General features: G+C 44.6%; 1 protein-coding gene across 3 annotated transcripts in view; it reads right to left on the bottom strand.

Annotated features, from left to right (window-relative positions):
* The window catches only part of LOC127046307 (antigen WC1.1-like), an 82,478-nt gene that overhangs the window by 23,873 nt on the left and 46,239 nt on the right, over positions 1-12,366 (bottom strand). For all 3 annotated transcript variants that reach the window (XM_050943182.1, XM_050943200.1, XM_050943190.1), the window contains exons 5-7: positions 11,855-12,166; positions 6,200-6,517; positions 18-332 (exon numbers count right to left, since the gene is read on the bottom strand). In XM_050943182.1, coding sequence (XP_050799139.1) covers positions 18-332; positions 6,200-6,517; positions 11,855-12,166 — 945 coding nt within the window. The remainder of the gene's footprint in view (positions 1-17; positions 333-6,199; positions 6,518-11,854; positions 12,167-12,366) is intronic.

Here is a 12,366-nt window from a genome sequence, read left to right as displayed (position 1 = left end):
GCGTTCCTGGACCAGACCTGAGCAGAGAACTCCTGCATCTTCTTTGTGTCTGCAGTTGTGCTGTCCCCAGCCTCTGGAAGGACACTCCCAAAGTTCGGATTCATTCCCAGAGCAGTTCACATCATCCAGCCAGATCTGCCCGGATGCTTCCCCATAGTGAGCAGAGATAGTTGCATTGATGGCATGTCCACATCCTAGTTGTTTGCAGACGACATTGGAGTCTGACAGATCCCAGAAATCATCACAGACTGTCCCCCAGCTGCCATTGTAATAAATCTCCACTCTCCCAGCACAGCGACCTGTCCCATTCACCAGTCTGATCCGCCTGCTCCCTGCAGGGATAGATCCCAGCTGTTAATATGAAATATGAGGATAATTAAACAGCTTCCATGTAATCAGTGATGATGCTACAATGGCTGAGATATTGAAATACTTTTAAAAATCTGTCTTTAACAAGAAACAGAAAAGAAGAGAAGCTGAGTAAGGAAACAAGGAATACTTTTTACAGAGCAGTATTGATAAACAGAGTGTGAGTGAAAGGACCTAATTCTGAATTCCTTACTCATCAGAGCAATCCTTAAGGGACTCGTCACATGGGTCAGAGCTTCTTTGTGAGACGAAGGCTTAGCGGAATCAGCCCTTACACGAAATCTTGAATATTTTCAAACAACTCTTAAATGATAAGCATCAAGGTGTTCAAGGAATTATTAGGCAATTAATTTACCCATAACCAAATATTCTTTTCAATTGTTTCTGAATGGGGAGGGTGTGACATTGTCTGACCAGGTCATGCTAGAGTGTATTTAGATCAGTTCACTTGTGTAGATCAAAGTAATGGTTAGATGTCTAAGGGTGTATTCAGATTTTAAACTTTATGAAAACTAGTGGAATGTTACTGGTATTGTTTTCGCTTATCTATTCATGTCATAATGTAATGCCAAACATGTACATGGTAAATACACTTGTAGCTAAATAACACATATTACACATCAAATAAATCTTGTGAAATGCTAAGGATTTAAGGACTTTAACAGAAAATGCTAATTTCAAAGCAAATGTCCATTATGCATAAGGTTGGAGGTCAAAAATCTAAGTGCATTTCTCACTCCCTGTCATCAAAGTAAAAGCCCATATGGGTAGACCGTCAGCTTGTTTTCTGTGAGAAGAAGATATAAATATGGATTCAAAGAAAGATCCTGTATTCCTAGGCTGTTTGGATTCTAACAGAAGAATTACTGAATGAGAAGACAGAGATCCCCAGAGTTATTCTGGGTAGCCCTGTGTGAAGGGGTAAGCTCCCCACACTAGCCCTGTAAGAGCTGGGTTGGGCCAGGTGGTTCTAATCAGCTAATTACACTGCAAACAGTGGAGCTTTAGGCCAGAATCAGCTGGTTAGAGAGACTCGCCTGTTCAGGAACTGGTGGGACCTATAAAGCCAGGAAGCTGGCTATGGGCTGGGGCTGTTGGGAAAGGCTGCAGGAAGGCAGGCGAAAGTCATGCACTGGGAAGAGGGAGGAGTGTTTGGGGGCTGCAGGGAGATACTCTGTAGTTATTCCTTGGAAGCAGGATTCTTGGGGATGGCACACCCAAAGTGAGGAGAGGAACCAGAGTATAGGAAGCAGTCATAGAATCATAGAAAATTAGGTTTGGAAGCGACCTCAGGAGGCCATCTAGTCCAATGTCCTGCTCAAAGCAGGACCAACCACAACTACATCAGTCCAGGTGAAGAGCAATGTGGGCAGATGGAGGAAGTCCAGAACTGCTGAGCTGTCCCTGGACTGGAACCCAGAAAACAGGGCAGCCCTGGGTTCCCCTACCAGTCACTGAGGGAGTGGCACCAGGCAGTGAATGGGAAGACAGCCTAGGACTCTTGATGAACTGAATCATATAAGGGGGAACACTAAGTGACCTAGCTGGAGGGCTAAGTCACAAAGAGGATGCTGCAGATCCTGAAGCAAGATGTCCTGCAGACCAGAGTCAGAGTGATGGTGTGCAAACTGTGGATTGGGCATTGGCCTCAAGAGCTAATCCCCAGAGTGATGAGGAGGAGATGCCAGATCGGCAGTGAGTGGAGTACCTCACGACACCCTGTAAAAGACTTTTGGGAAACTGACAGTTTATTATATCACTGCCACCATTTGGAGTTACAAACTGATTTGCCTGTTATATTTTACCTGCTATAAACTCTCAATAACCCTCATTCTTCCTTCTAAGCTAATAAACCTTTAGTTATTTACTATAGAACTAGCTGCCAGCATAATCTTTGGAATAAGGTCTGGAGTGACTGACTGGTCCCTTGGGACTGGGAGAAACTTGGTGTGGTGTGATATTATGATTAAGTGACATTTTATCACAACTTTCAGCTTGTCTGGGTGGCAAGTTAGGCTGAAGAGCCTAAAGGGACTGTCTGTGACTCCATAGTGAGACTTGTGTAGTGATCCAGGAATTCATGTTTGACTGGCTTGGTGAAATCTAATTATAGAACCGGGGTCTCAAACTCCCGGGCTGCGGGTTATCTGCAGCCCAGGAACCTCCTCACTGTGGCCCATGAAGGAGAGAGACAGGCAGACAGGCCGTTCGGAAGGTCTGCTGTAGCACGGCCCCCCTGTAGCTCCCATTGGCTAGAGGAGAGGGACTGAGATATCATTAGTTGCCGGGCAGAGTCAGCCATGGAGGCAGAATCACTTTTTTCCACAATGAATATAAACAAGTCAAAATACCAAACACAACTATGTGATGTACATAGCAGAGGGGCATTGCTGGCATATCCACCAATGTAATATACGCCATCATATGCCAGCAATGCCCCTCTGCTATGTACATTGGCCAAACTGGACAGTCTCTACGGAAAAGGATAAATGGACACAAATCAGACATTAGGAATGGCAATATACAAAAACCTGTAGGGGAGCACTTCAACCTCCCTGGCCACACTATTGCAGACCTTAAGGTGGCCATCCTGCAGCAAAAAAACTTCAGGACCAGACTTCAAAGAGAAACTGCTGAGCTTCAGTTCATCTGCAAATTTGACACCATCAGCTCAGGATTGAACAAAGACTGTGAATGGCTTGCCAACTACAGAACCAGTTTCTCCTCTCTTGGTTTTTGCACCTCAACTGCTAGAATAGGGCCTCATCCTGCCTGATTGAACTGACCTCGTTATCTCTAGCTTGCTTGCTAGCATATATATACTGCCCCTGGAAATTTCCACCACATGCATCTGAAGAAGTGGGTATTCACCCACGAAAGCTCATGCTCCAAAACGTCTGTTAGTCTATAAGGTGCCACAGGATTCTTTGCTGCTTTTATAAAATTGTATGATAGCTTTATTGTTTCTAAGAAATTCAGAATAAAAAAAATATAAACTTTTTCTTTTCTGAACCCCATCTTCAGTGACATTATTGGCCCGCTGGAAGGATTTGAGGACTGGCACTGGCCTAAGGCAAATTGAGTTTGAGACCCTTGTTATAGAACACACCATCAGTTTGGGTGTCTGCCCTTGTTTTTTTGAGTCTGCCCTGAGATAGTAACTCACAGTGGTGAGCCACTCCAGACAGCGTGACAGGAGGTACCAGAACGTTAGAGAAAAGCAGACTTGGTACCAATTTATTTTACAAATAAAGTGAAAGAAAGGCAAATTGGATCCATGTGTCCTAATTCTACCCTGCTGAAATCAACTGTGAAGCTCCCAGTGACACAACGGGAACAGAAATGGGCCCTTAATGTGCTGTAGTTACCTTGCAGTTGGAGTGGGCATGAAAAATGATATCAGTGCAGTAACATACAGTGCACCGTCTATGGTGTAGTAAATCCAGGACAAACAGCTACAAAGGGGGCGGGGGAGGGGTAGTAATTAGTCCCAGTGGGTTAAAAGGCCTCTCCCAATCCACAGAGAGAGAGAACCATGGAGAAACAAGGTTCAGCTGGAAAAGGGGCTACCAGGAAACTAACTATGTTCAGCCTGGTCCAATTGCTCGAGACCTTTTTAAACCCTCCCCTGCGTGGAAACAGGTGGGTGAGAGAAGCAGGGAAGCTGCTAATAGGCTGGGTGCAGCAAGACACTGACCCATTCCAGGAAGGAAGGCTGCACTCCCTCCCCAGAAGGGAAGGAAAACAAGCACAAGGGACTGGCTAGGGAAAGGAATAGCTGGACCCTGTGCTACCAGTAAGGATCTGCCTTGCCCAACTCTGTGTCTCCAAGGCAAAAAGGACTGAGCCTGCTGAGGGGAAGAAGGTACTTTGTCACAAGGGACACAGCTAAAACATGTGTTACTTGTTCACTTTTATGGTGGGACCTTAATGTAAATAAAATACCAGCAAAAAGAACAATAGAATTATTGTGTACAATAGTCATGTACAACCAAGAACAATGAAAAAATCTCATCACAGATTCCTTTTTCCTTCTTTTCATTTAAATGAAGGAAAATTGCACAGTTATAGATTGTGACTTAACAAGGTCACATAAGAACAGCAATTTTGATGTATTTCCTAAGTGACAGAGGGCTAGATCCACAAAGGTACATAGCTACCTAATTTATAAATTGTTACATATTTATTGAAGCAGGGACTTGACTCTTCCATATTCCAGGTGAATGCCCTGGCCACCAGCTAGAATCAATCTCTAGCTTTTTTTCTGATTCAGTGACTCATTATTTGTACAAAGTGGAACATTTCCAACAGGAGAGACCCACCCCAGCATATCCTGTAGTCTATAGTGACTAGGGCACTCACCTGTGTTCACATCCCTGCTCCAAATCAGGCAGAGCAGGGATTGAACATGGATTTCCCACCTCCCAGCTGAGTGCTTTAACCACTGAGTTATGGGTAAAATGGGGAGATGAGAGAGCTGACCTGGCTTACATGCCTAGCTCCAGGAGTGGGTTCATGACTGAGATCCCTGAGCACAGGTGCTTACCTCTGCTTGTGTGTCAGGTTGCTGAGGCTTAGATCAATAGCAGGCTGGCATCTAAAGAACTTTGTGTATCTAGGCCCTATTCCCTTCCTTGGCATTTCACTGTTGGCAAATTTAGGTGGTTCACTGTTCAGCTTTCTGGCTTCTGGTGCCTAACTCTCCCCATGCATTGTATGGGGAGCTGGGCATGTGACTCAGAGCTGAGGATTCCATTGGATGGCAAGGCACCTAGGAGTCAGGCCTTGCAATGCCCAAGTCCCTTTGGGGATCTAGCCCACAGCTAGTATCCATGGCAACCTTGGTCAAAACAGTTTGCACATGACTTCCATTTTTTACTTTTGTTTTCTGATACAAGACAGCATGTTTTTTAAGACTTTAAAATCAAAAAGCCACTATATACACTAGAACTGCTTGGAAATTCATCCTTTTCCCCACAAAATATGAATGACAATGAATATTTTTCATGTTCCACAAATAAATTTGGGTTTTTCATAGAGCTGTCAAGTGTTTAAAAAAAATTAATCATGAGTAATTGTGCAGTTAAACAATAACAGAATACCATATATTTAAATATTTTGAATGTTTTCTACAGATTCAAATATATTGATTTCAATTACAACACAATAGAAAGTGTACAGTTCTCACTTTATATTTATATTTTTATTCCAAATATTTAAAGTGTAAAAAATAAAAGAAATAGTATTTTTCAATTCAGCTAATACAAGTACTGTAGTGCAATCTCTTTATCATGGAAGTTCAACTTACAAATGTAGAATTAGGTATAAAAAATAACTGCATTCAAAAATAAAACAATAGATTTCAATTGGTATTCTATTGTTTAACAGTGCAATTAACTGCAATTAATAATGATTTTTTTTAATCTCAATGTGTTTAGTTAAATGCGTGAGTTAACTGGTTAATCAACAGCTCAAGTTTTTCAATAAAAATCTGAACATTTTTAATGAAAACAGACTTTTTGTGAAAATTTGTAATCTTATTGTGAAGATTTTTCACAGGAAAAAAGTTTTCATGAAATTTTTTGAACATAAAAATATGGGAGAAAGAGAGAGAGGTTGCTATAGTGCATTAACCATATAACATGGCTATGCTTTGTTCTGTATATAATATATTTTTACCATAAATGGGTCACAGTTTTAACCTCGGATCCACATCATTTCAAGGACTGCTGAGATCACAGTACAGGGTGGGGTGGAGGCAGGCCCTGAGGTGGGTCATGTTCCCATTGAACAAGGACAGAATATTTATAAGATTTTCACACTAAGTCACCTGAGCAAATGACACCGACATCCTCAGCAATTCCTGCCTGGGTTGTCTCAGACACGGAGTTGTCACAGAGAGTCAGATGAGTCTCATTTCCAGCACACTGGACCCTTCTCAGCCCCACAGGGCCCCTTCCTCGCTCAGACTTAGAGGGGTTATAAGCTTTCTCAGCGACTCCACACTGGAGCTGTCTGCAGACCACGCTGGCATCGTTTATGTCCCACTGGTCATCCAGGACTCTGCTCCACACACCATGGAGGAAAATCTCGACCGTCCCATTGCATCGGCTCTCTCCATACAACAGTCTGAGCGCCTCAGAATGACCTGGGCTCACAGAAACACAAAATAAGCTGAATAACACTCCCTGTTGGTACTGCATGAAAAATAATACACAGATGTGATGTGAAACACAGGTTTTTGTGCCAAGTGGAAGGTAACCCTCCCCACTGTGCAGTGATACAGGGAACAACCTCTCTCAAGGATTTGATTTGTCTGTCTACTCAGAAATGCAAGAGGTGTTGGAGGGAAAGAATTCCCCAGCTCTGAGATCAGAGCTTGCACGATGTGGAGCGCTCTCTGCCCCTAAGGAGTCAATGTGAGTGGAGAATGCTCAGGAACACCTGGCAGATCAGGCCCCTGGTTACCAAAATGCTCTATGCAAAAGCGCTCAGTGCTCAGCCAACACAATGATAGTGGCAGCACTGTGAGATAGTTGTGATTTACAACAGGAGAATTTTCTGCACTCAGTTGGGTTTTTCCAGGCCAGGTCTGCAACTGTGGACACTTGAGTTACCTTTCTCATGAACTGTAGATATTGGCTTGGCTGGAGATGATGCTTGGAGGGGTGAGTGACCTCTGGGCAACGGGGAGGAAGGTCCCATTTTTTTCTAAACATCTGTATTTTTCGTATTAAAACTTTATCACTGTGAGCATGTAAAGATGTTGAAGTTCCTTGTGGGAGAAGCCAAGACCTTTTCTGGTGATTAGGTCATTGGAGTTTTAGACAGTGTATATGGCACCTTGCATTTCAAAGGAGCAACAGTGCTCCCAAAATATGATCTGTAAACATGTCATATCTTCCTAAATATATCAACAGTTATAAGAATATACATACAGAGGACAGTAGTGACTCCATATTTAAAGATGAGATTAGTATTGCACTTAAGGTAGGGATTCAATTACTCTGTTTTTTTATTAAAGTTATGTATGGTCTGATTCTCACATTAAGACTCCTATACTCTGAGCAGGTGTCACGGAGTCACTGGGCAGTGCTCTGGAACTACTCCATCTGAAGCCAGTCAGGACTCTGGCGGAGTATTCCTCCTCTCTGTGAGCATACTGTCTCCAGAGCAAGAAACTTACACAGCTTCTATCTTCCTGGATCTGACCTTGGAGAATTCAGCATCCCCTTCTCACACCATGTGCTTCCCACAGCGAGTTCACACATGGAGGGGCTCCTGGAACGCCAGAGGGCCCTGCACCCCAATTCCACAGTCAGACATGACTGACAGCCAGCCAGTAAACAGAAGGTTTATTAGACAACAGGAACACAGTCTGAAACAGAACTTGTAGGCCTCCTCAGCCAGGTCCATCTTGGGGCCAGGGAGGCCAGAACTCCACCTGGGCCTCCCTCCATTTCCCCAGTCAGCTCCAAACTGAAACTCTCCAGCCCTTCTTCCAGCCTTTGTCTCATTCCCAGGCCAGAAGGTCACCAGATCTTTGTTCTCCAACACCTTCAGTTGGCAAGTTTGCAGGGGAGGGGCCCAGGCCATCAGTTGCCAGGAGACAGGCTGTTGGCCATTCTCTGTGCAGACAGCATCACACTGGCCCTCTAGGGCTCTGCAACAATCACACCCCCTTATCCCAGCACCTAGATACTTAAGAAATGTAAAGGGAAAACTGAGGCACCCACACAGTATTCTGAGAAAGCATTAAGAATATTCCCACTTTGTCACAACAGGTGTAAATGAACCCTGTAGTTAGTAAGAATTGGGCCCACTGTAATATCCCCTTACTTCCCACACAGAAACTGTGTCAGTGTGACCCACATTCCTTGTACTGAAACATTTGACTTTATTTCTCTAACAGGAAGTGAAAGATGCAGTGGGGAGGGGACACAGATTTTAGCTGGATACTCTGGGCCTCTGTTAATTATGGGAAACCCACCTGGCAGGTCACACCCTAGTCACCCTCTGTGGACAGAGCTAGAGTGCAAGGCAGGGGAAGGTTATAAAACACGAGTTGAAGGGCTTTCATACACTTGAAAGGCTACCATGGCACAGCTGCAGCGCTGTAGCTGCACTTCTGTAGCCCCTTAGTGCAGACCCTACCTATGCTGACCGGAGGGATTCTCTCTTTGCTTAAATTGATCCACCTACCCGAGAGGTGATAGCTAGCTTGACAGAAGAATTCTTCTATTTACCTAGTGCTGTCTATACTTGGGGTGGGGGGTGGGTAGGTTGTCTTAACTATGTCACTCAAGGGTGAGGATTTTTCATATCCCTGAGTGATTTAGCTGGGTCAGCCCAGCTTTTTAATGTATTCCATGTCGAAGACAGCCCTTTGGACTCAGCGGCTGATAGATGCAGCACTGAGAGATGTGTCTGCTGTGAGGGCTGGTCCCAACCCCTGTACCACCATGGATACAGGGCAGTGCTATGCCAGCTTTATTTGCTAGGGAAGCCCTCCATTAGGATAATGTTTGGTGCACCATGGTGTGTTCTATGGACCTAGAGGGAGAGTTGGGGGTGGTATTTGTTACTGTGGAGACCACAGAGACTCTGGAATTTACATTTCACTGTCAGCTGATTGCTCTAAACTGGGACTCTGTCTCAGTTAAAGAGAGAGAATGGGGCAGCACTTAGTGAGATGAGGATTTGTGAATTCTTGCCTGCCTTAGCTGGGTTTATGGGGAGAAGACAGTGTTCTATGGAATGAGAGCCTTACAAAGATCCAGGGAACAGATATTGTAGAGGCTGCTTCTAATCCTGGTACCACTTAAAATACAGGCTACAGATTTCTGTTGCAACAGCAAATGAGAGACCCAGTCAACTTTTAACCCAAGCCTAGGGTTGGAGCACTGCTAGCTGCCAAGATCCCCAGAGTGTTTCGTTGCTCACCAAGTTCCGAAGTGTTTGAAATGACAGAGGTACTTCCATTTCTCAAGCTCTGAAGACACACTATATTTTACAACCACACTGCAAAGACTGAGAAATCATCTCTAAGAGAAGATCAGTGGGAAATGTGTTTTGATGTGCATGCTAAAGTATAGAACATGTTAAGTTGTAACAGAAACAAAAGGGGGACATTCTGAATAAGAAGAAGCTGTAGATTTACTGTTTCATAACTTTTGTTTAAATATCAGAGGGGTAGCCGTGTTAGTCTGGATCTGTAAAAGCAGCAAAGAGTTCTGTGGCACCTTATAGACTAACAGGCGTATTGGAGCATGAGCTTTCGTGGGTGAATACCCACTTTGTCAGATGCATGTAGTGGAAATTTCCAGAGGCAGGTATAAATATGCAAGCAAGAATCAGGCTAGAGATAACGAGGTTAGTTCAGTCAGGAGGATGAGGCCTTCTTCTAGCAGTTGAGGTGTGAACACCAAGGGAGGAGAAACTGCTTTTGTAGTTGGCAAACCATTCACAGTCTTTGTTTAATCTTGAGCTGATGGTGTCAAATTTGCTGATGAACTGTAGCTCAGCAGTTTCTCTTTGAAGTCTGGTCCTGTAGCTTTTTGGCTGAAGTGTTCTCCTACAGGTTTTTGTATATTGCCATTCCTGATATCTGACTTGTGTCCATTTATCCTTCTATGTAGGGACTGTCCAGTTTGGCCAATGTACATAGCAGAGGGACAATGCTGGCACATGATGGTGTATATTACATTGGTCGACATGCAGGTGAATGAACTGGTAATGGTGTGGCTGATCTGGTTAGGTCCTGTGATGGTGTTGCTGGTGTTAATATGTGGGCAGAGTTGGCATTGAGGTTTGTTGCATGGATTGGTTCCTGAGTTAGAGTTACTATGCTGCGGTATGTATTACTGGTGAGAATATGCTTCAGGTTTGTGGGTTGTCTGTGGGCAAGGACTGGCCTGCCACCCAAGGCCTGTGAAAGTGAAGGATCATTGTCCAGGATGGGGTGTAGAACACTTCAATCTCCCTGGACACACAATAGCAGATTTAAAGGTAGCCATCCTGCAGCCATTTCTCCTCCCTTGGTGTTCACACCTGAGCTGCTAGAAGAGGGCCTCATCCTCCCTGATTGAACTAACCTCGTTATCTCCAGCCTGATTCTTGTTTGCGTATTTATACCTGCCTCTGGAAATTTCCACTACATGCATCTGACGAAGTGGGTATTCACCCACGAAAGCTCATGCTCCAATATGTCTGTTAGTCTATAAGGTGCCACAGGACTCTTTGCTGCTTTTGTTTAAATGTTATTCATAGTTATTACAATGTTCTCTGTGTGGATTAAATGTTTATTTTACTAATGCCATATCTACACTATGGGTGCTACGGTGTCACAGAACAGCACTGCAGCTATACCGCTGTAGTGTAGATGTTTCCTTCAGTAACAGAAGGGGTTTTACTATTGCTGTAGGTAATTCACCTTTCCGAGTGGTGGTAGCTAGATCAATGGAATAATGCTTCTATTGTTGTCTACACTGGGGGTGAGGTTGGCATAGTTATGTCACTCGGGGTGTGAATCCTATTGAGCTCATTGATGAAGGCTGCTAAGTGCTTAATACTTGCTGAAAATGAAATGTAGGCTCTTAAACCAGTTAGGCATTTCCATGCTGAATGGAGCAACAGTGAAACAGGTGTAAAAATCTGGGCTTAAGACCCTATGAATAGCCAGCAGATAGATGGCAAGTTATCAGCTACTGCAGTTCTCTGGTGGGGCATGGGGAAGTCTTTGAAGATCTTTGGAGAAGCCTGGAGGAAAAAGGCCCCTGCAGTATTTGTGTTGCATCGTAGAAGAGGATCTTCATCAAAGCACCAGCTGCTCTCACCAAGAGTGGGATCTTTCTGAAAGTTTCCAGCTGGCTCAGAAGCCAACCTCTGGAGCCATCTGAACACTTTCCTGAAAACCGAGATTTTTCGCAAAGAAATGACTATTTCTGTGAAGTGTTGTAGGGTATTCATGATCTACAAACATACACACACACACACACACTGAGCAAACTCTGCAGGTGAGGGCTGCAACCCACCAGCACACAACCCAGGATGAGCAACGGCGGAACATTTTGGCCAGGAACATCAGGGCAAACACCTAATTTTCCAGAGAGTGAAATGAGATTGTAATACCCCCACAACCTGGATGAGATCTCTGCAAATAGATTGCTTGTGCAACACAAACTTCAACCTGATGAAGGGCTGAGTCAGCCCTGCTGAGACTGTGGGAATCTGTGAATCACAAACCCCAGATTTATAGCACAGAGTCACTCTCTCCGATTCATTCTGTCATAGTTCTAGGATCCACCTTGCCACCCTTCACTGAACTCGGAAGTGTCTCTGATCTGGGGAACTTAAACAAACAGAGGAACATTTCAATACTCCCACTTACCTTGAGTACTGTAGTCAATGGGACTACTCATGAAGATCCTAATCTGGGCAGTACACTGCACTGTAACTAACATATACACATCTGTATTAAACTTACCTGAGCAAATAACCCCGGCCGTGTCTCGGGGGGAGCAGCCTGGGTTGCCTAGGGCCATGCGAGAACAATTCCACAGGCAGGATTCAGTCCCTTCACAATGAAAAGTGTCGCTCCATATGGTTCCGTTCCCTTCCCCGAAATGGGCTCCTCCCTGGATCGACTCGGCATAACCACAGTTCAGCTGATGGCAGAGGACGTTGGCATCTTGCAAATCCCAGTGAGAGGCACAGAGGCTTCCCCATGTGACTCCATGTTGAATCTCCACTCTCCCGGAGCACTCGGTGCCGTTCACTAACCTGCCGCCCAGACAGCCTGAGCATGAGGGAAAGTGAGTGTCGAGATGGTGCAGTGACCAGTGTTAATGGCAATGACAGGGAGGGGAGTGGGGAACAGGAAGGGATTGTTACTCATGTTCAATGCTAGCAGCTACTCTGTGGGGGCTGTGGGACTATTCCACACCAGCACATTCACAAAGTGATACTCGATCCATGTCATTTAGTGCAAAGACAGGA

The sequence above is a fragment of the Gopherus flavomarginatus genome, chromosome 1 (assembly GCF_025201925.1).
Source record: "Gopherus flavomarginatus isolate rGopFla2 chromosome 1, rGopFla2.mat.asm, whole genome shotgun sequence".
Classification (NCBI taxonomy): Eukaryota; Metazoa; Chordata; order Testudines; family Testudinidae; genus Gopherus; species Gopherus flavomarginatus.
The sequence above is the reverse complement of the archived record's forward strand: the minus strand, read 5'-3'. Positions and strand labels throughout refer to the sequence as shown.